The following is a 26,119-nucleotide window of genomic DNA, read 5'->3' on the forward strand; positions in this document are numbered from 1 at the left end:
GTCTTATCTAGCGAAATGATCGTCATTTTCGCCAAAAATAAATAAATTGATGTACTTTAAACCACAACTTTTGTCTTGAACTAAGCGTGTGACGTGCCAGCATGACCTTACGTATTACGTAATCATGTCAAAAGGTCACGCATTACATATGAGAAACACACACTTGCGGGCCATTTTAAACAACAAAGACATTAATTATTATCATTCCACATACAACAACACCGAAACGGTCCCATTTCTCCGCACTTGTAAACACTGGTGCGGTAGTTTCGCATACGTCACGCGTGACCTTTCGACGTGATTACGTAATACATAAGGTCACACTGACGTATCACAACGCTGCAAAAATTTTTTGGTGAAAATGATGATGGTTTTGCTAGATAAAACCCTTATGCCTCGGTTAAAATTGTTTAGAGTCCTTTGAAGCTGCATTGAAACTGTAAACTATTGAGGATCACTAAAGTCCACTATATGGAGAAAAATCCTGGAATGTTTTCCTCAAAAATTTATATTTCTTCTCAAAATGAAAAAATTTAAACATGAGCATCTTGGAAGAGCATCTTTATTTTTAAGAGTGATAATGGTGGTGGTTCTCTAGTTGATTAGGTCTTAGCTCGCTCTCTCTCTCTCTCTCTCTCTCTCTCTCTCTCTCTCTCTCTCTCTCTCTCTCTCTCTCTCTCTCTCTCTCTCTCTCTCTCTCTCTCTCTCTCTCTCGCTTTCACTCTCTCTCTTGTCAGACAGGAAAGGGGCTGTGATTTGGTGCCTAGCTCTATGAGACGGCGCTTGTGTTCAGTGGGATGCTAAGAAAAGGGAGGGTAGGCGGCAGTTACAAACGCTCCTCTTAGCTCCCTGACAGCCTCTGGCATTACTGAGAGAAAAAAAATCTCCAACCGTACAAGAGGAACTTGTTCAGTTTATCATGTTGAACTGACCAGTGTCTCTTACCCTTCTGGATTACTCTACATAGCAACTTCTAGTAGAACAAGGAGTGATCTTTCCCATAAGGTACTTGAGGAAGCCAATATGATCAGCTTCGGTAAGTGTTTATCTCATTCCTCCTCAATGGAATAGGAAACTTGCATGCGACGTTCAGCCACACCTGAACCAACGCTTGAAAACAGATGTGTAGTGGGGGACAGACTACAAACATAGTTTACCATGTCAGGTTGACTGGCATCAACCAAACACAGGCAAAGAAAATTGCACGGCATCCGTAGCCACAAACCTTGTGTGTTTGCTCGTGTGCTCCAGACGCTGTTTGTTATAATTAGATCAGATGGAGACAGCTAAAGCATGCAGTACTGTCAATGCATTAGTGGTGCTGTGCTGATTCATACTGTCATATTACAGTTCTGCCTCAGATTTATCATCGTCATGATTGTGGAAATCTACAATTATGTTTGACAGATTATCCAAAATGTTGTTTTTTAGACCGATTGCATGCAAGGGTTTGTTGGGAGGGTTTTAGTTCTTGCATAATATGAAAAAGTTGCTTGGTAAAGACGACGCAGTTGCTTTGACATAAGGTTTTGATAAAAGGGAAAGAGTGTTTACACATTTATAAACATTTGGCGATTAGGGGATGGCTAATGACAGTAGAAATATGTAAAAAGGAATGAATACAAACAGGATTTGGGAAAAATAGCTACACTAAAAAAAAGCTGGGTTGTTATTAACCCATGCTGGGTAAATATTGGATACACCGCACTCAATGCTGGGTACTTTTTAACTCTTTCTCAGAAATACCAAATTTGGAGGAAAAAGCTGAGATAATTGCATTTTTGCGAAGGACTTTTGTTAGGGATTAGATTCAGAGCATACAAGGAGTTCTTACCGTTTGCCCTAAGGGGTTGCTTCCAGGTCTTATAAGTTAACTAAGAGCGCCACCTGGTAGATAATAGCGGAAATAAGGATTGCCAGAAAAACGCATTGGCAGGGAAGCGTTTTCTTTTAATTGACGAGATAACTCGTCAATGGCGGAGAAAGATTAAAGGTCCAGTGTGTTTTTAGCGACATCTAGTGGTGAGATTGGAAATTGCAACCAACAGCTCACCCCTCAATTTCAAAATGAATAGAGAAGCTACGGTAGCCGCCACAGGACAAACATGTCGTCGTCTGAGACAATGTAGGGATGAAATGCGCTCTATAGAGCAGTTGGTCAGTTTAGGACTACTTCAGAAACATGGCGGTGACTTTCATGTAAGGAGACCCGTGGTGTATGTAAATAAAAGCTACTCAATCTGAGGTAATAAAACAATACAGTTCATTTTATAGGGTCCTTATACACAACTGATAATATAGTTATGTACTTGATATTGCATTTCTGTCAAGAGATCCTCGTAAAAGTTACACATTGGACCTTTATTACATCAGTGTGTTCTGTCCAGCTGTTAACCACCCAGCATGGGTTAAAAACAACCCAGTATTTTTAGTGTATTTTGTTAGTTTACAAGCTTATTAGAATTTTACATTTCATGCCGCATTTAATGACAAAATGTAAGTGGTGCATGCTAGTGCTAATTAACTTAGTTACCATGATAGAGGTTATCGGTGGTTGCTGAGGCGTTGCTGTGAGTTTAGGCCTGGGTATACTTTACTTTTAATGTGTACGTGAGGGTCAGTGTACAGTGCGCAACACAAATTTCGTGTACTTTACACACACAGCCAAATTTTTGTAACCGCGCATACGTTTTACATGCAGGATGCGCATGTGCAGACAGGGGTATGTTGGCCAGGAGACGTATTGCAATTTGTTGCAATGTGCATGCATCGAACGCCTGTTTAAATTTGAGTAAAATAAAGTTTACTTTGAAGGCTGTGTGATCGACTGTGCTACTCACGTACATGTAAAAAATACTAAGTATACTTGGGGTGGTTGGGATGAGAAATTGAATCCCACATAATATTATTAAAAAATATAATTTTGTACGTTTTCTCCAATTTTCAAAAAAAATTAAAAACGTTGTTTAACCTTTTAACTGGCGCTAAGTTAAGTTTACTTCAATATTTAGAATGTAAATGTTAATCTATTGCGACAAAATTATTTATTTATTGTTGGAAAGATCTAAGAATGTTGTTTTCATATTTAAAAACTTTTAGCAGTAATAATAATGCAGTAAATGTAATTTATTCATTTGTGACAAGAGTATGCAGCAAACCTCACAGCAAACCAACACAAACCTCAGTTTTTTGATAATTTTATGTATTAAAAATAATACTATATTGCATTTTTTATAAATGTAAACGATCACACTTTATTTTACGGTATCACTGTTACAGTGTAATTATATATTTAAGTACTACGTAATAATCATTAACAGCATGTACTTACTATAGGGTTGGGGTTAGGATTAGGGTTTGGTTTAGGGTAAGTTGCATGTAACTATGCATAATTAACTGTTATTACTATAATAATTACATGTAACATGTGTAACAAAGACATTGTAAAATAAAGTGTTACCATGTAAACTGCTATAAAAAATTATATTTTGACCTCCAGACACTTCTGTAAGAAACGTTAAAGTGTCTTCTTTAAAACAAGACCAAGACAAGAAAATTAATGAAAAATGGTTTTAGTACGAAAGTTAAAGATCCTATGTGCCTAATCTAGGGTTTAAAAGAGATCTCAGTAGCTGCCTTTCCATTAAAGATTTGTGCAAAACTTATTTTTTTTAAATGTCGACCAAAAACTATTGTAAAATGACGACTCATTAACGTTTCCATTAACCAATGTTATGTGACTAAAATGTAATTTTGTTGTCACGATAAGTCATTCCAAAAACGATGATGACGGGTATGTTCGGCTACATACGGCTACATACTACAATGTGTTCCTTTTTTTCTAATTGCCTTAAAAACTACTTCACCCGAAAAAAAAAACGTTTTTGCAATATATAGTTTATGCGAAATTGACGTGTTTTAATTCAGTGCATTTTTTATTTGTTATTTCAATTTGCGCAATTTAAAAGGTAATGTAAACACTCAGATTTTCATCAAAGTCTGCATAATACGGGACAAAAATATAAATGAAATTCATTTTAACTCATTCCCCGCCACCCTTTTTTTTAAGTTGCCCTCCAGCATTTTTTTGTGATTTTCACAAAAGTTTCACAAAATGCCTTCCAGGAAATGTTTCTTCTATAAATAAATAAACGTACAAATATATCAAATGAAAGAACAAACAATAAACAAACAAACAAAACAGGAAAAAAATGTTTCATTCTATCTTTATTTTTGTCTCTGTTTATAAACTCTTAAATATGGGTATTTTTCTTTCAAAATACAATTTTTTTATCAAAAAGTTGAAATAATTGCATTTTTGTATAGGAATTTTGTTAGAGATCAGATTCAGAATTATTATCAAGTGTAAAATTAATTAAAAAAAAATTTGCTTCAATTTTTTTATAAATTGGGTAAGTGCTATTTAGTAGATAGTCGCAGTATTACAGATATCCATAAAAACTCATCAGGAACACATTTTTTTCATGCAAATGTTTGCTCTTAATTGGCGAGATAACTCATCAATGGCGGGAAAGAGTTAAATTACCCAAGACCCGGGTCCACTAACATTACAACCGACCCGTGACCGAGGCACATGTGAAACTTTTAGACCCGTAAAGTCCTCTAAGCCAAAGTATGGGATGTGCTTTTTTGAACTGAGCTAGTAACCTTCTTAGCAACCAACCAAAACACCCTAGAAACCACCTAGTAATGCCCTAGCAACCACATAGAGATATGCGAATGACCACTAGAATATCTTAGCAACAACCACATAGAAAAACCTGGGCAGCTTTCAGAACACATTACAAGCAACCTAGCAACTACCCAGTACACCTTAGCAACCGCGAAGAGGTGCTAAAAATACACTCACAAAAAATGTAGCAATGTTAGCGCTTTAGCTCTGGCCGCTACCATGAATACACTTACATGACAGGGACCGTTATACTTGTGCAACCTTGCTACATTTACATATCGAGGGCTGAGAACCAGAAGGGCGTAAGTGACATTTCACAAACATTACAGGAGGGCCAGAACAAAAATATCACCATGGTTTGATCTTACTTTGTGTACTAATTTCTTTTATAACTCCAAAATGATTCAGAATTAATTTGTGTCCTTTTGACAGCAGGAAAAGCTCACACACATATATATATATCAATTTCACCCAAAATGTCACCTACGGCCTTCTGGTTCTGTAAAATTATCCAAATTTATAAATGCAATATTTTTTTGCTTTTTATGTCTTCATTTGGATTAATTTGAAATGTGTGACATTCAAACACAGTGGCATCTTCAGTTTAGCTGTGCACATGAGCCAAAATGTTTTGCTTTCATTTCATTTCTCTTTAGGGGTTGTAAGACTAAACAGCGTGACTGCTTTGTGCCATTACATCAATGAGTCAATGCTTTTCAATACTGTACTGTTGCCACTGAAATGACCACAAATGAAGTTGGAAAATATTGCTGTAAATGACACAAACATAGTCAGTGTACCAGTAAAACAATGAAACATCTGTTAGTTTACCTCTGCCGTCAATGCACTTCAGTTATACCCTTTATTATTAAACTCAGTGAGTCCAGGAAAGTACTTGGGTCCAGTCCTGAGTGATTCAAACCTTTTTCCTTGAAGGGATTATATTATCCTGAACTCCTAAATTGGGTTTTGGCTGATGTGCTGTCTTTACCAGGTACCTTTGGTCAAACAGCATCATTAAATAGTGTTTAACATAATGTTGCTTGTAAACAGCATAATAAAACTAGCCAGCTAGACCAGCCCGAAACCAGATGTACATCCTTGGACTAGTATGGACATTTAGTCCAAACTGTTCTTTTCAGCTGGATTCAGATGTTGTAAGGGCAATCCAGGCTTCTTATGTTTGTCAGCCAGAGAAATGAACTCAGCGCTTGCGACACACATTGGCAGATATGCTACTTTCTCTACTTTCTCTCGGGATAGGGAATGATATTTGTCACGAATTATGTAATACATCTTAATGGTTGGTTCATGGAGTGATGACTTTGCATTGAGAAAAAAAAAACAGAATTAGCTCATGCACAACCTTCCTAATGCATGCAGTAGGCTCTGTGTTAAACCAAATGTCTACTGTACATAATTGCCTTTTAATGGTGCATCCTAATTGACGCTGAACCTCATAAGTGCTCGATTTGGAATCCCCTACATAAGCAGTAATGTACAAATAGCTCAACATAAAACGTACAAATATCAGATCAAATAGACAGATAGATGCAGTAAAAAACATAAACAGCAGAATACAGCTGTTAGGATTAACCATACTAGCGAGCATAGTAAAAATGTAACGTATGTAAGTGGGTGCTAAGTTAAGCCAATGTCAGCAGTCTCCTCAGGGGTTGAAAAAAAACCTAGGAGAAAAACCCTGTGGGAGAAAAGTCCTAGGAGGGGAAAAAACCCTTGGGAGAGAGACAGACATAGCTGATTCTATAGAGGATATATTATATAATAGGTACATTTTTTAGTAATTTTATGAGGGTTAAAACATAATATATATGTGTATATACACTGCAAAAAATGACTTTCTTACTTAGTATTTTTGTCTTGTTTTCAGTAGAAATATCTAAAAATTCTTAAATTAAGATGCTTTTTCTTGATGAGCAAAATAAGTAAATAAGTCTAGTTTTAAGACAAATAATATACAATTTGTACTTAAAACAAGCAAAATTATCTGCCAATTAGGTGAGAAAAAAAAATTGTAAAATAAGATTTCTTTTTTCTTAAACACTTAATTCAAGTAAAATTTTCTCACCCCATTGGCGGATGTTTTTGCTTGTTTTGAGCACAAATTCACTTACATTGTATGTTTTTTGTCTAAAAACTAGTATTATTTTCTTAGGTCATTTTGCTCATCAAGAAAATACAACTTGATTTGGGAATTTTTGGATGTTTCTACTGAAAACAAGACAAAAATACTAAGTAATAAAGTCATTTTTTGCAGTGTACATGGATAAGTATATTAGATGGGGGCAGCTGGTGGTCGTTGGTTTGACATCAGCAGGGCATCATGTTGAAGGAAGGCCAGTAGATCAGTGGCATGATGTCCCATTGTTAGTCCCATTGTCCTTGGGAATGATGACAAGACAGGAAAAGAGAAACAAAATCCGAAATATAACACAAACAAACGGCTTTCATGGAACAAACGTAACTTCCGGTAAACTTTTACAACGAATCAATAACAACAAAGTCCTTTAACAAGCAAAATAAATAACAACACTGCAAAAAATGATTTTCAAGAAAAAAATTCTTAGTATTTTTGTCTTGTTTTCAGTAAAAAATATCTGGAAGATCTTGAATTAAGATGGTTTTTCTTGATGGGCAAAACGACCCGGGAAGGTAAGTCTGGTTTTTAGAAGAAAGTATCAAATTTGGGTGATTTTGTGCATAAAACAAGCAAAAAAATCTGCAAAAGGGGTAAGCAAATTGTTCTTGAATTTTTCTTGAATTTAGTGTTTAAGAAAAATGTTCAAGATTTTTTGCTTACCCCATTGGCGTTTTTTTTTTTTGTCTTGTTTTCAGTAAAAATATCTAAAAATTCTTAAATTTGGAAGTATGTTCTTGATGAGCAAAATTACCTAGAAAAATATGTCTAGTTTTTAGACAAAAATATACAATTTAAGTAAATTAATGCTTAAAACAAGTTAAAAAAATCTGCCAATGGAATAAAAATATTTACTTTAAATAAGTTTTTTTTTCATGAACACAATTTTTTTCTTATTTCATTGGCAGTTATTTTTATTTATTTATGTTTTGCTTGTTTGAAGCACTAATTCACTTAAATTTGATATTTTTTGTCTAAAACTAGACTTATTTTCCTAGGTAATTTTTCTCATAAAGAACAATACATCTTAATTTAAGAATATTTAGATATTTTTACTGAAAATAAGACATAAGTAAGAAAGTCATCTTCATTTTGTATTTGGCAGAACAAAGAAATGTATACAGGTTTGGAACAGCTTGAGGCTGAGTAAATGATGATACAATTTTCTTTTCTTTTTTTTATTGGTGAACTATCCGTTTAAAAATACTGAATATTATCTAGGCGGCATACTAGGTTATGTAACAGAGCCTCACTGTTCATTGTATTAGTTTGATATATGCTGCTAACCAGACCGGTCAATGGCATCTCCATGGACTAGTTACCCTATCAATAAGTGTTAAAATACTTTCTAGACACTGAAGCCCCTTTATTCAATATCTGAAGTAGGGTATTTTATCAGTGCCAGAAAAAACACAGGGGGTTCTGGGTAATACGGTGCTTTAATGTGGAAGTTGGGCCTTTGCGGAGGTCATAATGTTCGCAGACAACGTTTTTAATTCCCATATGAACAATCTCAGGACTGAGTGCATTTCCATAAAAGTGATTAACGTAAAGGAGTTATGGATTAAATGTCAAATAAATGCTTGATAGATGAGAAAAGTTTTATTAGCAAAATACATACAAGTTTATTTTGCAAAGCTATCATATCTGTTTAGAATAAAGTGAGCCGTATGGGCTGTATTAAGGTATACTTTCATAAACATGACTTTTCTGTAGTCATTTTTTTGTCGCATAACAATAGTATTTGATGGGTAAACACTTGGTTTGGACTTTCCTAAAGATTTCTTTCAATATCACAAGACACGTTATGATCCATAATATATCTGAGATGGCTTTGTGGTGCAATAACGTTCAATGTTGGTGGCCATGACATCATTTTTGTGCAGTAAGTACATTGTGTTTTAGACACCGGCCGTCACAGTATATTCCCACATGCCATGATGGATATGAGCTCATCTCACATGTTTCATTAATGTATGTGCAGCTGGTCATTTATAATGCATGATTTTGCTAGATCACTTCATGTGTGTATGGAAAAAACAAGACAAAAGCATTAGGTTCAATCCCCTTGGGATATACTGTAATAATAACGCTTGCATTTTCTACCAATTTTTTCTTATTGGAAACTCGACCATCTTGCATTTAAATAAAGCAATCTTATCCAGCTTATAGGAAGTTTATCCATATGACTTTATTCCAAACACATGATAGCTTTGTTAGTGGAGTAAACCTTTTAGTTTTAGATGTAATTTGCTCCTCTTCACTAAAACTTGAGCCTAGGCCATGTTTATGCTTAAGAATGGCACATTGTTGACCCCAAAACCAAACTTGTATGTGTTGTAGTTGAACATAAAAATCTCATTTTCTGTTTGTCGTTTAAACAATGCAAGTAAATGATGACACATTTTTTATTTTGGATGTACTCCCCTTCCCTTGTAATCTATTGCTGTTGTAAGATTCCCTGCCAAGTCAGTCACGGGACATTGGTTTTGCTCAGAAGAAAGCGCTCTTATCTGCGCTCGTAGCCTCTGCGATTTCTGAAAACACTTAGGCCACAGGACTACGGCGGGACGGACTCCTAACCGAATTTTCTAATTGCTTTCTTCTGCAGAGCGCCCCCCTCCATTAGCGCTGATGCATCCTGGGAGAGAACCTCCCTCTGTGGCCATCATGCCTCTGAGAAACACCCACCACCAACAACTGCATCACAGGAGGAGAACCAAGAGGATGGAGAGGGGGAAACCCGGATCGCGCTCCAAGAAACTAGCCATACTGTCCAGATCTCTCATCATCTGTAGCTCCAGCACCAATGAAGAGCCATCGAGCCCAGAAGAGAGGAACTGCGAGGCCTGGGATGAGGGATGCTACAAAGACCCGCTGGAAGGGTCAAATTCGGAAAAGTATATCACGAGGAGCATCAGCTTGCAGACCTCCGTGCAAGAGGGCCCCAAGAGAGCGATGAGGAGGTCCTTCTCCATTAAGGTATGTATTAGTGATGACATCACAGGTGTTGATGACATCACAATGTATTCCTGAATGGGTAGAGCATTGCTTTAACAGCACACCATGCTCATTTTAAAAGTGCATGTGCACATTTCAAAAGGATCTCTTGACAGAAATGCAATATAATATGTATAACAATATAATTAGTGGTGTATAAAGACCTTATAAAATGAACTGTATTACTTTACTTACCTTAGAATGGGCCCTTTTATCTATTTACACCGTGGGTCCCCTTACATGGAAGTCGCAGTCATGTTTCTACAGAAGCCCTAAATGGACAAACATGCTCTACATGTCGCGTTTCTTCCATACGTTGGTTGCAATTCGCATTCTCACCACTAGATGTCGCTAAAATTGACACCTTTATGCAGGGTTCACACCAGACGCGGTAGAGGCGGCAAGCGCAAGTAATTTACATGTTAAGTCAATGCAAAGATGCGATTAGGCATCCTGCTGCACGGTTGGCGTATAGCGAATAGCACAGAATTGAGCATTGCCGATGGAAATACGCGAGTTGAAAAAGCTGAACTTCGGCGGATTTCCGCAACGCGTTAACCAATCAGGACCTTGCTGTATTTGTGACGTGATTAGAGGAAGCGAGCGGAGTCGCAGAAGCCCCTCCCATGATGCGGATTTCCGCTTGGGTGTCTCGGGTGACTGGAGTTTCGCGTGCAAATGAAGCGAGTGAGCTCGGGTATTTGGGCGTCCAGCTGCGCGCGAGTGTCACGTTTTTGCCGCCTCTTCTGTGGCTGGTGTGAATGCACCATTAAGGTATAAATTTATAATCAAACTTAGTAAGGTTAATGCGTAAGACAAGCAAATGAAGGTAAGAAAATCGTGACAACAAATCAGTTTATCTTTTTGCGAATATTTCTGTGATGGTGTTTAATAATGTATTTCATTTGGGAATTAAGTCCTGTTTTTGCACAGGACTTCAATGTGTTTTCCACTGCAGCATATTGACTCCCACATGACAAAATATTGTAGTAAACATTAGTGTTCACCAGCGTTGGGGAAAGTTACTTTTAAAAGTAACGTATTACAATATTAAGTTACTCCCCCCAAAAGTAACTAATTGCGTTACTTAGTTACTTTTTATGGAACGTAATACTTACATTACTTTTAAGTTACTTTTGCGTTCTTTTTCATACTTGGCTGAGGCTTGATCTCTTTCAGGCCTTGCAGGTGTTTTTTTATGAAGTTTTGCATTCAGAAATTGCATATTTCCATGGCTAAAAAGTCTAGCTCTCGTCTGCCATTTCTGCTAACTCAAACGGTTCCCGCTGAGGGCGCGCATAGATTGCGTAATTCTACGTGACTACATTCAGTTTAATTCAGTGCATAATTTTTTTAATCTTATTAATTAGACTGAAACGTAACTCGCATTACTTTTTTTAAAAAGTAACTTAAAGGCGGAGTCCACGATGTTTGAAAAACGCTTTGGAAAAGGAGACTGGCCGACTACCAAAACACACTTATAGCCAATCAGCAGTAAGGAGTGTGTCTACTAACCGACATCCTTGCCGGGTTGCGTATGTGTAGGGCGGGTCTATCAACTGAAGGTCCAGATTCTATTGGGGTAGGGGCGTGTTTGTTTAGGTGATTTCAAATATCAACATTGGCTTTCAAACATCGTGGACTCCGCCTTTAAATATTAATGTCTACATTTATAAAGTAATGCGTCACTCGTTACTTCAGAAAAGTAATATTATTAAGTAATGCACGTTACTTGTAATGCATTACCCCAAACACTGGTGTTCACTATAGTAAATTGTAGTATGTTATAGCGAGTACTAGACTTTGGTTATGTGTACTATAGTAGTATTAACTATAGTGAATTTTTAAACTGTAGTAAATATTGTGAAAAACTTTAAATATTAACTACAGTAAGGTTAAAAAACAAAGTAGAAATTACAACAGTTTAAACTACAGTATTTTTATGTGGACTGCAGCAGGTTCAAAGTTTAAAAAAAATGACAAGAAAGAGCTTTAGACGGGAATAAAACATTAACAACGTACTGTTTAAAATAACAGAAAAATCTAAATAATGAAAAAAGAAAGTCCACAAAATAAGGGTATTTTTTAAAATAATGAATAAATAAGCTTTCCATTGATTCATGATTTGTTATGCTGCGTACACACCAAATTTGAAGCATTGCGTTCATTGCTCTAGATTACTCGTGGGATTTAACTTCAACTCAAGTGAAAAATTCAAATGACACGAATATTTTTGTATCTTTACATTGACTTTGTAAGTAATATACTCGCAATAATCATTGAATTTGCGTTTGGTATGTACGCCCCATCAGGACAAGACTACCCAGTCTCATGTAGATGCGTATAGATAGCACGAAGTGTGAAAATCGTGCAATACATACGCTAAATTCCAGTTTGCCGTGCATATGATACGCCAGTCCTTCCCATTCACTTAAATGCCGCATCTTTTTTGTCGTTTTATTTATTTGTTTCTCAATTTTTTTCTGATTTTTAAACAGTTTTCGCTTGGGATAGATTTGAGATTTGCTTAAGGAGGTTATTTAATATACAGGTTTCTCCATGTTTTTGTCTATATTCAAGCCATGGTCGCTTGGAGTTGGTGGTTAGAATTGGGGTTCGGGTAAGGATGTCATTTTTATATAACAAAAACTTGTTCTAACCCTAAACCCAAGCGAAATGGTAAAAAATAGCAATAAAAATGAGAAACCAATAAATAAAACGACAAAAAAAGATGCGCCGTTTAAGCGAATGGGAAGGACTGGTGTATCATATGCATGCCAAAGTGAAATTTGGACAAGGACGCTTTACATTGACTTTGTAAGTAATATACTCGCACTAATCATTGAATTTGCGTTTGGTGTGTACACCCCATCAGGACAAGACTACCCAGTCTCATGTAGATGTGTATAAATAGCACGAAGTGTGAAAATCGTGCAATTCATACGCTAAATTCCAGTTTGGCGTGCATATGATACGCCAGTCCTTCCCATTCACTTAAATGGCGCATCTTTTTTTTTGTCGTTTTATTTATTGGTTTCTCAAATTTTTCTGTTTTTAAACCATTTTCGCTTGGGTTTAGGGTTAGATTTAAGATTTTCTTAATGAGGTTATTTAATATACAGGTTTCTCAATGTTTTTGTCTATATTTAAGCCATGGTCGCTTGGAGTTGGGGTTAGAATTGGGGTTCGGGTAAGGATGTCATTTTTATATAACAAAAACTTGTTCTAACCCTAAACCCAAGCGAAATGGTAAAAAATAGCAATAAAAATGAGAAACCAATAAATGAAACGACAAAAAAAGATGCAACGTTTAAGCGAATGGGAAGGACTGGCGTATCATATGCACGCCAAAGTGAAATTTGGACAAGGACGCTTTACATTTACTTTGTAAGGAATATACTCGGGCTAATCGTTGAATTTGCGTTTGGTGTGTACGCCCCATCAGGATAGGACTACCCAGTCTCATGTAGATGTGTATAAATAGCACAAAGTGTGAAAATCGTGCAATACAAATGCCAAATTCCACTTTGGCATGCATATGATAGGCCAGTCCTTCTCATTCACTTAAACGGCACTTTTTTTGTCGTTTTATTTATTGGTTTCTCAATTTTTTTCTATTTTTAAATAATTTTCGCTTGGGTTTAGGGTTAGATTTTATATTTTCTTAATGAGGTTATTTAATATACAGGTTTCTCCATGTTTTTGTCTATATTTAAGCCATGGTCGCTTGGAGTTGGGGTTAGAGATATGGGGTTTGGGTTAGGATGTCATTTTTATATAACAAAAAGTTGTTCTAACCCTAAACCCAAGCGAAAATGGTAAAAGATAGCAATAAAATTGAGAAACCAATAAATAAAACGACAAAAAAGATGCACCGTTTAAGTGAATGGGAAGGACTTGCGAATCATATGCACACCAAAGTGGAATTTGCCGTATGTATTGCACGAGTTGTCTTTCTGTCACTATATGTAAGCCTGTGTATGTCACTATACCCTGTAAACTGGGAATCACACAGATGTATCTTCACAATATGAATCATAATCACATGGCTGGTGAATCTATGGTCCAGCCCGTCTCATTACATCAGCACAAAAGAGGTCTTGTTATGATACAGAGAGACACAGAACAGGGCTCTCATACAGGCCACGTACAGTAGAATATTCATGTAATGACATTTAAGCCCCAAAGAACGACACTGTGATAAAACCCCACTGTGACCTTTGCACAACATTTAAACGTATTGTAACAATGTTTATTTTAAAATAGCGCTGCTTTGACTTTATGAAAAAAGAAAAGAGCTTTGTTTTGAATAGAATGTCAGTACCCTGCTAGTTCCAGATATTGACTATAAAACGACAATAACAATACATTTTCTTTTTAAAGAGGTGTGTTTATTGAAAATAGATGATAATACATTTCCATTGCAATGCATCAAGATGGCCAGCAAATAGACTATGAAAGAACAGCTGGTTTGGACTACAGCCCTCTACTTTCCAGTTTAATGACGACAATATTCTAAATTTTTTGACTAACCTCCGCCTACTAACCTGTTGCGCTTCTATGGAGAGGAGGAAGAGTTGTGTTAGTAGAGTGTTTTTGTTGCCATTTGGGTATAAAGAAATGTACCTGACTCGAAATGAGCCGGATCACTTTTTACCTGCACCCGACGTGATAAATAATTTTTTAAGACCCCAGTCCTTATACCCAAATTCTTAAATTTTTTAAAACCTGACTGGTCCCGAATTTAATTGGCATAAGTCAGACAGAAAGAAAGCCCGTTTGCCTTGCAACCAATTTGGCCCGCCGCTCCATTTATTTTTATTTATTATCTGAAGACGACACCAAGGTAATATTGTAGTAAACATTAGTGTTCACTATAGTAAATTGTAGTATGTTATAGCGAGTACTAGACTTTGGTTATGTGTACTATAGTAGTATTAACTATAGTGAATTGTTAAACCGTGGTAAATACTGTGAAAAACTTTTAATATTAACTACGGTAAGGTTAAAAAACGAAGTAGAAATTACAACAGTTTAAACTACAGCATGTACAGTTTAAGAATAAAAGAAAAATCTAAATAATGAAAAAGAAAGTCCTATTTGATCCTGACCACAAAATACACTGCAAAAAATGATTTTCAAAAATTGATTTTTTTTCAGTAAAAATTACCAAAAAAATCTTAATATAAGTGTAGTTTTTAGAGCAAAAAAAATCAAATGATTTTTTTCTTGAATTTAGTGTTTAAGAAAAACCGTGTACAAATAACAAGGTGATATGAGACACAGCGATCTTTTAACAGTATACATACTGAGAACTATATTCTCTGAAGACGAAGCACTGCCGCATGGGCGGAGTGATCTGCACAACTCTGACCGAATTCTCTGCTCCTCACCAGGGGCTTCTCGTGTGCTGCGAGCAGATCACTCCGCCCATGCGGCAGTGCTTCGTCTTCAGAGAATATAGTTCTCAGTATGTATACTGTTAAAAGATCGCTGTGTCTCATATCACCTTGTTATTTGTACACGGTTTGACTATACAAATCACAACACATAAATAGGAAAATGATCGCGTTATTTTGTCACTTATTGGGAGCAGTATACTAGCTGGAGCCATGCATTTCCAGTCTTTGTGCTAAGCTAAGCTAGCGGGGGCTGCGTCAGACAGAGTTACAGCACGCACGGAGATGAGAGAGGTATGTATGGACTTATCTAACTCTGGGGGATACGGTGAATAAGCTAAATTCCCAAAATGTGGGCGTGTTCCTTTAAATTTGATATTTTTGGTCTATAAACTAGACTTGTTTTCTTGGGTCGTTTTGCTCATCAGGAAAAACATCTTAATTTTTTTTATATTTTTACTGAAAACAAGACAAAAATGCTAGGAATTTTTTTCTTGGAAATCATTTTTGCAGTGTAAGACTATAAAAAAAAAGCTTTCCATTGATGCAGGCTTTGTTATGCTGCGTAGTGCATACACACCAAATACGAAGCATTGTGTTCATCGCTCTAGGTTTCTCGTGGGATTTAACTTTGCGTCATTTAAATTTTTAGCTTGAATTGAATATTTTCAACTTGCGCAAAGACGCAAGCATTGACTTTGTATGTAATCTACTTGCGCAAATCGTTGAATTTGCGTTTGGTGTGTATGCCCAATTAGGATAGGACAATATTTGTCTGAGATAAATAGTTTTTTAAGAATAAACCGACCCAAGACAAACCCGATTAAATTAGACCCCGAGTCCTTATACCTGAATTCTTAATTTTTTTAAACCCGACTGGACCCGAATTTAATTGGCACCAGTCAGACAGAAACAAAGCCACGTTGCCTTGCAAACAATTTGGCCGGCTGCTTCATTTATTTTTATTTGTTATCTGAAGACGACACCAAGGAAATGCTAAAATGTACATTTAAAGTTGATTGACAGGTGTGTCAACGAAAATTAACCTAACACCAGCCACACGATGTCACAAGTGCTCTTGGTTAACAGATGACGGGTTGGTAAAGGACATCTACACACACACACGTGAGATAGTTCGGGTTGTCTCATTCATTTTAAATTACCCGAGACCCGATGCCGCTATTATTATACCTGACCCGTGTCCGAGGCACATGTAAAACTTTTAGACCCTTTGGTTAATGGTCGGACCTCGGGCTTTCCGATCTAAGTAGACCCGTGAAGATCTCTAGTTGCCATGCCATCAAGACGCTGTTAATTTCCACCCGGAGTTAAGTCCCCTTTGTTTGGCCTTTGCTAAGGCCAACTTCCTCAATCTGGCGTGACCTTTCCGGACCATAGACTGTAAAAAAAGATGGACGATGCGACGTCGCCTCCCTCCAATCTAATGAATTGAAGCTAAAAATGTCTGACTATGGTCGCCGCCATGTTACGTAAAAACGTCAGTTTGCATGCGCAGAAGGAATCATCCGTGGAGCAAGAGGCAGAGCCGCGGTATCAAACTTCTGCCCAAACGCTACAGCGCTTTAGAGATAAGAATTTTTTTTTTACACGGGAAACATGAACACGTTATATTGCGCACCGTACACACAATCATAGCTTCGAAAACACAAAAAGAAATGGCACCTTTAACTATTGTGTTACATGCTAAATTGAGAGAATGACATGCCGTCTCTAAAATTATTATTTTTTTAGCATTTTTACTTCAATTTCATATAAAATAGTCTTGTCAATTACTGAATTGATAAGATGTTACGTAGGTCCATTTGTCATAGTGGAAACAGAAGGTCAAGCAGATTGCATTGTGGGATGCAGCACCCACCGCAGTGCGCTCTGGTTGTTTACCTCACTCTTTTTGTTGACGGAGATCTGTTAGGAATTCCTTGATGCAGAAAACAAATGCAAAATAATATATTTATGGTATGACACTATGCTTAAATCACCATCTGTTGGTGAGAAAGTTTGTTATAAAGAAATGTTAAAGAGTTTAAACATTGCTTGCTTCCTAAACCGTTGATATAAATTTGCTGTAGTAAAATGATCCAACCCAACTTTCATAGACGCTCATGTAGTCTTAATTTGTGGGACATTGAGGTTCTTTTTATTGGGACCCTGATGTGGTTTATGATCTGATGTGGTTCGTGGTCTAATAAAAACTCAGTTACTATACTCACATTTACTTCAGCTGTCAAACCATTAAGTCTAGGTTTGATTTTTTGGTTGTAAATAGGTCTCTTTAAATGTGGGAATAGTAGCGCCCTTGTTTGACCGATCCGTGGCTTTTCCCTAAAACAGGAAAGCAGTTTCTGGAGAATGTGTGTTGCCACGGGGGAGGAGGGGCTGCATGTGGGCGATAACAAACTTCTTGACAATGGCGGCACTGTCGGTCAAGATCTGCACAGGTAATAATCACCTAACTTTTACTGTTGTGCCAACAAATGTCCTATTCACATGTTCGCATGAAAAATGCATACATGTGCACGCTCAAAGCAAAGCTCTGCATATTATAGTGTGAATGTAAGTGCTTTGTTCTCTGTCTCTAGGGACACTTATATCTACTTTGGAGACAGGCTTACCCCATTCAACGGACAGATTGTAAACGATCAAACTAAACTGGAGCCTGATCCAGAGAAAAAGACTGTGTGTAGAACCACCAGTAATGAAGTAAGACTTTATCAGTTTCATATCTATGAGTTTTTCTGAGAACAGTTACTACTTTTTACAATGTTTTTGACAACATTTCAGACAGAAAACTGTACAATGGAATTCCTTTTAAAGTTGAATCAATTCGAAATTACAATAATTTCAAACCTTCTTGACTAGTGGGGAGTTGCTATAAATTATAAAAAATAAAGTTGAAATAATTAAGGTAATTCAACTTTACTTTTAAAATTTATTGCAACTTTTCAAATCAAGAAAGTTGGGTAACACTATATAATAAGGGTCCATAATAAACATTATGAATCACGTGAATCACTACAACATGACTCATGACTCAACACACGAATTCATGTTAATTAAAACATTAATTAACAACGAAAAAACTACTCATGTTGTACTTAACTCATTCACCGCCATTGACGAGTTATTTCGTCATTTATGAGTTCATATTTAACTAATAAATATGCCTTTCTGGACGAATTTCAAAGTGAAAGTGTAATACCGCCAAACCGAATTGATAAAAAATGGAAGTTTAAAAGATGTAATCATTTATTTTAACTGCCTTTATGTTTGATAGTCATTCTGAGTCTGATCTTTAACATAAATTTCTTTACAAAAACGCAATTTTTTTAAGCTTTTTGCTCAAAATGTTGTATTTTTTAAGAGAAATATCCATATATCAGTGGTTAAATTAAGTAGAAAAAGTAAATATATAATGAAACGTTTTTTTCCCCATTTTGTTTGGTTGTTTGTTTGTTTATTGTTTGTTTGAAAGCAGAGGGTGTGTTCTTTAATTTGATATAATTTGTATGTTTATATATTTATAGAAAATAATTTTTCCTGCAAGGAATTTTGTGAACATTTTGTTAAAATCACAAAAATGCAGGTGGGCAACTTTTCTCAAAAAGGCTGGCGGTGAATGAGTTAATGATGACTTTTCATTAGTTTATGATTAGTACATAGTTCATATTTAAGTAAAAAAACAATTAATGTCTTAGTTCATTTTGATTCATTGACCCTTATTATAAAGTGTAACCAAAAGTTAATTAAGCCTAAAATTTAAGTGCAACAAGGAATTTTTGGGGGGTAAGCTGATTTTTCTTGAATTTAGTGTTTAAGAAAAATTTTCAAGATTTTTTTTCTTACCCCACTGGCAGATTTTGTTTGCTTGTTTTATGCACAAAATCATTTAAATTTTATATTTTTGGTCTAAAAACTAGACTTATTTTCTTGGGTCGTTTGCTTATCAAGAAAAAGCATCTTAATTTAAGAATTTTTAGATATTTTTACTGAAAACAAGACAAAAATACTACGAATTTTTTTCTTAAAAATCATTTTTTGCAGTGCAGGGCAAAAATAACTAATGCGATAAGAAACATTTATTTTTATTACCCTATGGGCAAACAGTTTTTTTTGTTTGTTTGTTTCCTGTTGCTTGATACTCTATGTCAACTATTGACATAAATATGTTTCATTGCTCCTTAGGGGTGAAATCTGAGATGTTTTTGTGCTTTTTGTGATTTTAGATCAGTACAAATGAAAACATCTATTCTGGGTGTTCTTGTAATGTCAGTGATCCCAAATAACTTCACTCCTACACTATGTGCTATGCTTCTGAAAGCAGGCGTACATCGCTATGAAAGCCATGCAGTGATTTATTTCAGACAAAACATGTGTTGTTCTCAACAGATTAACTCATTCCCTGCCAGCCATTTTTTGTGACTTTCACAAAAGTTTCACAAAATGCCTTCCAGGAAAATTTTCTTCTAAAAATATATAAACATACTATATCAAATAAAAAAGAACAGACCCTCTGCTTTCAAACAAACAATAAACAAACAAACAAAACGGAAAAATTTTCATCCTATATATATATTTGTGAAGGAATTTTGAGACCAGATTCAGAATGATTATCAAAACATACACAGAGCGTAAAATTAATAAACAATTTTTTGCTTCAGATTTTTTATAAATTGGGTAAGATAATTGCAGATACTCACCAGGAACACATTTTTTTCATGCAAATGTTTGCTCTTAACTCGTCAATGGCGGGGAAAGAGTTAAGAGAAAACGCTTCCCTGCCAATTGCGTTTTTATGGCAATTTATATTTCTGCTACTATCCACTAGATGGCGCTCCTACCCAACTTATAAAACACTAAATCATCTACAGATCCAAAAGCAGTAAAAACTCTGTGTATGTTTTGATAATCGCTCTAAACATGTTCGAAAGTCCTTTACAAAACTGCAATTATCTCAGCTTTTTGTTCAAAATTTAATATTTTGAAGAAACCTACCCATATTTGAGAGGTGATAAAAAAGAACAAAGATAGGATGAAATGTTATTTTTTTTAAAGAAGAGGGTTTGTCCTTTTATTTGATATATTTTATGTTTTATATTTAAAAAAGAAAATTTTCTGGAAGGCATTAAACTTTTGTGAAAATAAAAAAAATGCTGGCGCTGACTGGCAACTATTTTTAAAACACTAGTGGGGAAAGAGTTAAAAATACCACCAAACCCATTCCCTTGGATAAAATACGGAACTACTTATTTGAATTATTAGCTTTCAGTGGCGGCCGTTGACTTCTTTTTTCGAGGGTGCATGATGCTTAGTTCGTCACAGCATGTATGTAGCCCATTATGTGTGTGGTTCGTAATTTCAAAATATGTGTTCTGCGCGTCAATTAATCCTATGTGCATCACGTGTCTTGTCAAAATAAGTGCCTGCTGCAGATGCGTCTAAAGGGTTAATGATAAAAGAGACGCTCGCGTTTGCCAGATACTCGCACAATCTCATGCATAATAATACTGTTAAGGGAGTGTCTTGCGTGTATTTTGTGAACTTGAGCGTCTCTTTTGTCATGAACAGTTTTGATGCGTGTGCTTGTTTTGACAAGACACGTGATGCACATGGTTCGCATGACGCAACAAACACATGTTTTGAAAACACGAGCAACACACATGAACACATATTTTGAATTTGTGCCCCTTGGAAGAGCAGTCACAAGGTGCCACAGCTAGCTTTTTATCTGTATATTCGATATTTAAAGGTCACATTCTTTTTGATCCCATTGTTTAAACCCTAGTTAGTGTGTAATGTTGCTATAATAGCATAAATAATACCTGTAAAATGATAAAGCTTAAAGTTCACTGCCAGGCGATATAGCGAACGGCCAGTTTGGACTACAGCCCTCAATTTCCTGCTTTAATGACGTCACTAGAACAATTTTTTGACTAAACTCCGCCCATATGAATACGTCAGTTTACAGTTAAGCTAACGGCAAGCTAAGCTGCTATCGAATCACAACACACTAAACAAACTACACCATCAGAACTTCTTACGTATTTCTGAAGGAGAAACTTCATAGAACAAGGAAGACATCAGCTTGTTTTTAGGACAGTGAAAACAGCGCTATACAGATAAGTCAATTGTGTGAAAAATATCGCATTTTTTACACGTGAAACATGAACGCGTTATATTGCGCACTGTAAACACAATCAAAGCTGCAAAAACACAGAAAGAACGGGACCTTTAAATGTATCTTCTTTCAAAGATTCTTGGTCTTTTTACTAGAAAACAAAACACATGTGAATGTTATAAGTCAGACTTTAATCCATTCAGCCAAGCAGATTTATTAGGTGGTAGAAACTGATTCAATCCAGGACTGAAAAAAGAAACAGAAACGCATGTGTCTTGTCTTACAGTATGATTCACACACATTTTAAGAAAGATTGTTCTGTAATGTTAATAATTTTTGTTTGTACCGCAGGATTTCTTTCCATGTGAGAGCAGAACTCTGTTTACAAAGGTGAATGAATCAGACAAGCTTGGCTACAGTTATGGAGAAAAGGAGACGATCGGAAACAATAATAACCTAAAGGTGATATATAAAAAAATCTAAGTCAGAGAGATGTTTGCTGTATTTAGTCGGATTAGCGTCATGACGTCATATGGTGTTTCGAAAACTAAAGTTACAGAATGGATCATTTTAGCTCTTAACTCATTCGCCACCAGCCTTTTTTTAAAAGTTTCCTATTTTTTGTCATTTTTTTTGTAAAAAGTCGATTTTGCATTATAGGTGCCCTTTATAGGTGCACTATCACACAGTATGTACCCTCACACTGCCAAGTCCCATTAAGTTATTTTAAGTGTATAATGATATTATAATATGACTATCTGGCAATAATTTCAGACTGTGTGTTTGTGTAGATGCCGTTAATTAGGGTTTCAGAAGATAACAACAAGAACTGTGAGGATGAAAGTGAAGATCTGAACTGTCAAGAGACGTCCTGCAAGCGATCTCGTTCCAACTCCACCAGTAAGACATATTTGCATGTTTGAACTACATAAAGGCCTGGTTTCACAGACAAGGCCTTGCTAAAGCAATGACAAGGCCTTAGATTAATTATTATAAATAGGCCTTAGAAAAAGACGTTACTAGTGTGCAGTTGTGGCCTGTGACTTCTTTTCCCAGGGGGGCGAACACAAAATATGTGTTCGATGCGTCATGTGAACTAGCCGCTAATGTTCTCAAAATTCTTCCAAGACACTAACTTAACTCAAAAATACTAAACACGTGAGATTAAGCTAGTATCTGGCAAACTTGAGCTTCTCTTTTATCATAAACCCCTTATGCTGCGTTCAGACCAGCTGCGGTAGAGGCGCCAAGCACGAGTGATTTCAATGTTAAGTCAATGTAAAGATGCGTTGCCATGGCAAATGCGCGAGTTGAAAATTTTGAACTTTGGCAGAAAAACGCGATGCGTTAACCAATCAGGAGCTTGCTCTAGTAGTGACGTGATTACAGGAAGCAAGCGGAGTCATTGACGCGCATCTGGAGGTCTCGCGGCGCGAATCAGGCATTTAGCGCGGCACAGTAGACGCGAGTCCGCCTCATGCGCACGTCTAGGTCACGCAAATTGAGCGTTGCCGCGGCAAACGCGCGAGTTGAAAAATGTGAACTTTGCCAGAAAAAATGTGCCGCATTAACCAATCAGGAGCTTGCTCTAGTAGTGACGTGATTACAGGAAGCTAGCAGAGTCATTGACGCGCATCTGGAGGTCTCGCGGCGCGAATGAGGCATTTAGCGCGGCACAGTAGACGCGAGTCCGCCTCATTCGCGCGTCTAGTTCACGCAAATTGAGCGTTGCCGCGGCAAACGCATGAGTTAAAAAATGTGAACTTTGCCAGAAAAACGTGCCGCGTTAACCAATCAGGAGCTTGCTCTAGTAGTGACTTGATTACAGGAAGCAAGCGGAGTCATTGACGCGCATCTGGCTGTCTCACGGCGTAAATGAGGTGTTTAGCGCATCGCAGTAGACGCGAGTCCGTCTCATTCGCGCGTATAGTTTGCACGAATTGAGCGTTGCCACGGCAAACGCACAAGTTGAAAAATGTGAACTTTGCCAGAAAAACGCGCCGCGTTAACCAATCAGGAGCTTGCTCTAGTAGTGACGTGATTACAGGAAGCAAGTGGAGTCATTGACGCGCATCTGGAGGTCTCGCGGCACGAATGAGGCGTTTAGTGCTGTGCAATAGACACGATTCCGCCTCATTCGCATGTCTAGTTCGCGCAAATTGAGCGTTGCCTCTGCAAACGCGCGAGTTGAAAAATGTGAACTTTGTCTGAAAAACACAGCGCGTTAACCAATCAGGAGCTTGCTCTAGTAGTGACGTGATTACAGGAAGCAAGCGGAGTTGTTGACGGCGCATCTGGAGGTCTCGCGGCACGAATGAGGCGTTTAGCGTGGCGCAATAGACACGATTCCGCCTCATTCGCGTGTCTAGTTCACGTGAATTGAGCGTTGCCTCAGCAAACGTGCAAGTTGAAAAATTTGAACTTTTCCAGAAAAACGCGCCGCGTTAACCAAACAGAAGCTTGCTGTAGTAGTGACATGATTACAGGAAGCGAGCAGAGTCGCAGAAGCCCCTCCCATGATGCGAATTTCCACACGAATATCTCGGTGACTAGAATTTCATGCGCAAATGAAGCGAGTAAACTCAAACTGTTCAAGTGGCAAACTAGCATGCTCGTATTTTGCACATAGGTTCACGTGACGTGCATATTTTGACAAGACGAGCCACATACATGTTTTAACGTGGTTCGCATCGTGCACCACTGCTGGTGTGTATCTTGAGACAAATCCATGGCACTGGCATAAGATCTGTCAATGCAAGTTTATTATCTTTTAAGACAGCTTCTGCATGTGTTTTAGTTTAGAACCAGCCTTAAGCCTTGTCTGTGAAACCGGGAGATTGTGTTCAGATGCCGTCAGATAAAGGGAAGTTCAAGTACATGTTGATAATATATGACAGGTTTTATAAAATTCCTCCACCTATACACACAACACAGTACTGCGGAGGCCGAGTACTGTTACACAGCTTCAGAAACTCTTGAGATAACATCTTTCTAGAAGCAAACGCATCCTGAAAATAAACATACAGTGTCCTTTTCTTGCTTCACAACAGTAAGCTGATTCATGCTCACATTGTCCCACTGTGCATGTAGAGGACACTGTCTTACATAACTTCACAAGTCCACATGGTTTTAGGCGTTCACCCTTACTGGATCGGAGACTTGGACAGCATCATTATGAAGACGCCAGATCTGTTCCCGTGTCATACGCACTCTACCGCAGGCTTTTACGGCAACCGGAAGTCTCTCTCTCAACAGCTGGAGTTTCCTCATAGCATTCCACAGGTGAGGGTGACTGACCGGATCTGAGCTCTGGGTCATGATTTCATAAAAGTTAGATGACTCTTTTATAGTTTGTAGGATGGTTTATCCACTGCAAAGAAGTATTAAGTAAGTTTTTTGGATGATGAAACCAAATGTTTCTGGAGGCAAACACACTTCAAAAAATGGTTTAAAGGTGCAGTGTGTAAATTTTAGCAGCATCTAGTGGTGAGTTTGCTAATTGCAACCAACGGCTCAGTCCTCTGCTCACCTCTCGCTTTTGAAACACACAGAGAATCTACGGTTGCCGCCACCGGACAAACATGTCATCGTTGGAGACAATTTAGTAAAAAAGTTTGTCCGTTAAGGGCTTCTGTAGAAACATGGCTGCACAAAATGGCGGCTTCCATGTAAGGGGGCCCTCTCCGTATATAGATAAAAACGTCTCCTTCTAAGGCAATAAACACGTAACGGTTCATTTTGAAAAGTCTTTATACAACCCTGATGATATAGTTTTGTATATTATTTTGGATTTCTGTCAAGAGATCCTTTTAAAAATTACACACTGCACCTTTAAGTAAAAAATCCTGAACAGTAAATTCAAGAAAAATTTGCTTGTTTTATGCACATAATCACTTAAATTTAATATTTTTTGCTCTAAAACTAGACTTATTTTCTTAGGTCGTTTTGCTCATCAAGAAAAAGCATCTTAATTTAAGTTTTTACTGAAAACAAGACAAAATACTAAGAATTTAGTATTAGACAATATTTAGACAAATGTCATCACCTGTGTTCACCTCTGCATTTTTTGTGGGTCTGAATTCATCTGCTTTACATAGTATTTCATATTCATTTAAAATAGAAATGATAGTTCACTTTTATTTTTGTGTGTTTGAGGAAGTCTTTATCAGTACTGAAAATAGTGAGGAAAAGCTCACTTTCCCTTTTCAGGGTAGTAAAACACCAACATTTACTCATTAAATGTATTTAATTTGTGTCTATACAGTTGCCTTGGAACAAAGAAATACAAAAATCATTATTTGTGTTAAAAAAACACACTTCAGAGCACAGCAGTGTATCCTAACTTTGCATGCATGTTCATGGCCCACTTTTACCATATGTGTCTGTGAAAGTCTTTTCCAGTACTGAAAAGAGTGAGTAGAAGCATTTTACCCCATTTCAGGATCGTAAAACACCAATATAGCAACAAACACTGAAAACATATATTTAATTTGGGTCTGTACAGTGTCTTTGAAACAAAACAATTATGGGTCAAATTGACCCGCGAACCTCAAAATTGTTACAAAATTATTTGCGTACACTTTAAAACATATCAGCGTATTCTAACTTTGCATGCATGTTCATGGCCATAAATGAGACACATTCACAAAGTTTCAAGAATAAAATCACAGGTTTACTGTTTTTTCCGACAGCTTAATTATCAAAATGGGTCAAATTGACCCGGACCATAATAT

At 36.9% G+C, this 26,119-nt stretch overlaps 1 protein-coding gene across 3 annotated transcripts in view; it reads left to right on the forward strand.

Annotated features, from left to right (window-relative positions):
* Positions 1-780: 780 nt before the first annotated feature.
* The window catches only part of il16 (interleukin 16), a 47,693-nt gene continuing 22,354 nt past the window's right edge, over positions 781-26,119 (forward strand). For 2 of the 3 annotated variants that reach the window (XR_008637855.2, XM_055180146.2), the window contains exons 1-7: positions 781-1,036; positions 9,463-9,833; positions 17,603-17,709; positions 17,851-17,971; positions 21,738-21,848; positions 22,178-22,286; positions 24,520-24,668. Coding sequence is in view for 2 of the 3 variants with exons in the window: in XM_055180146.2 (XP_055036121.2) it covers positions 1,024-1,036; positions 9,463-9,833; positions 17,603-17,709; positions 17,851-17,971; positions 21,738-21,848; positions 22,178-22,286; positions 24,520-24,668 (981 nt within the window). In the remaining variant the exon portion in view is untranslated. The remainder of the gene's footprint in view (positions 1,037-9,462; positions 9,834-17,602; positions 17,710-17,850; positions 17,972-21,737; positions 21,849-22,177; positions 22,287-24,519; positions 24,669-26,119) is intronic. The other variant, XM_055180258.2, reaches the window with a different exon arrangement.

This window comes from Misgurnus anguillicaudatus, chromosome 21, assembly GCF_027580225.2.
Source record: "Misgurnus anguillicaudatus chromosome 21, ASM2758022v2, whole genome shotgun sequence".
NCBI classification, from domain to species: Eukaryota; Metazoa; Chordata; class Actinopteri; order Cypriniformes; family Cobitidae; genus Misgurnus; species Misgurnus anguillicaudatus.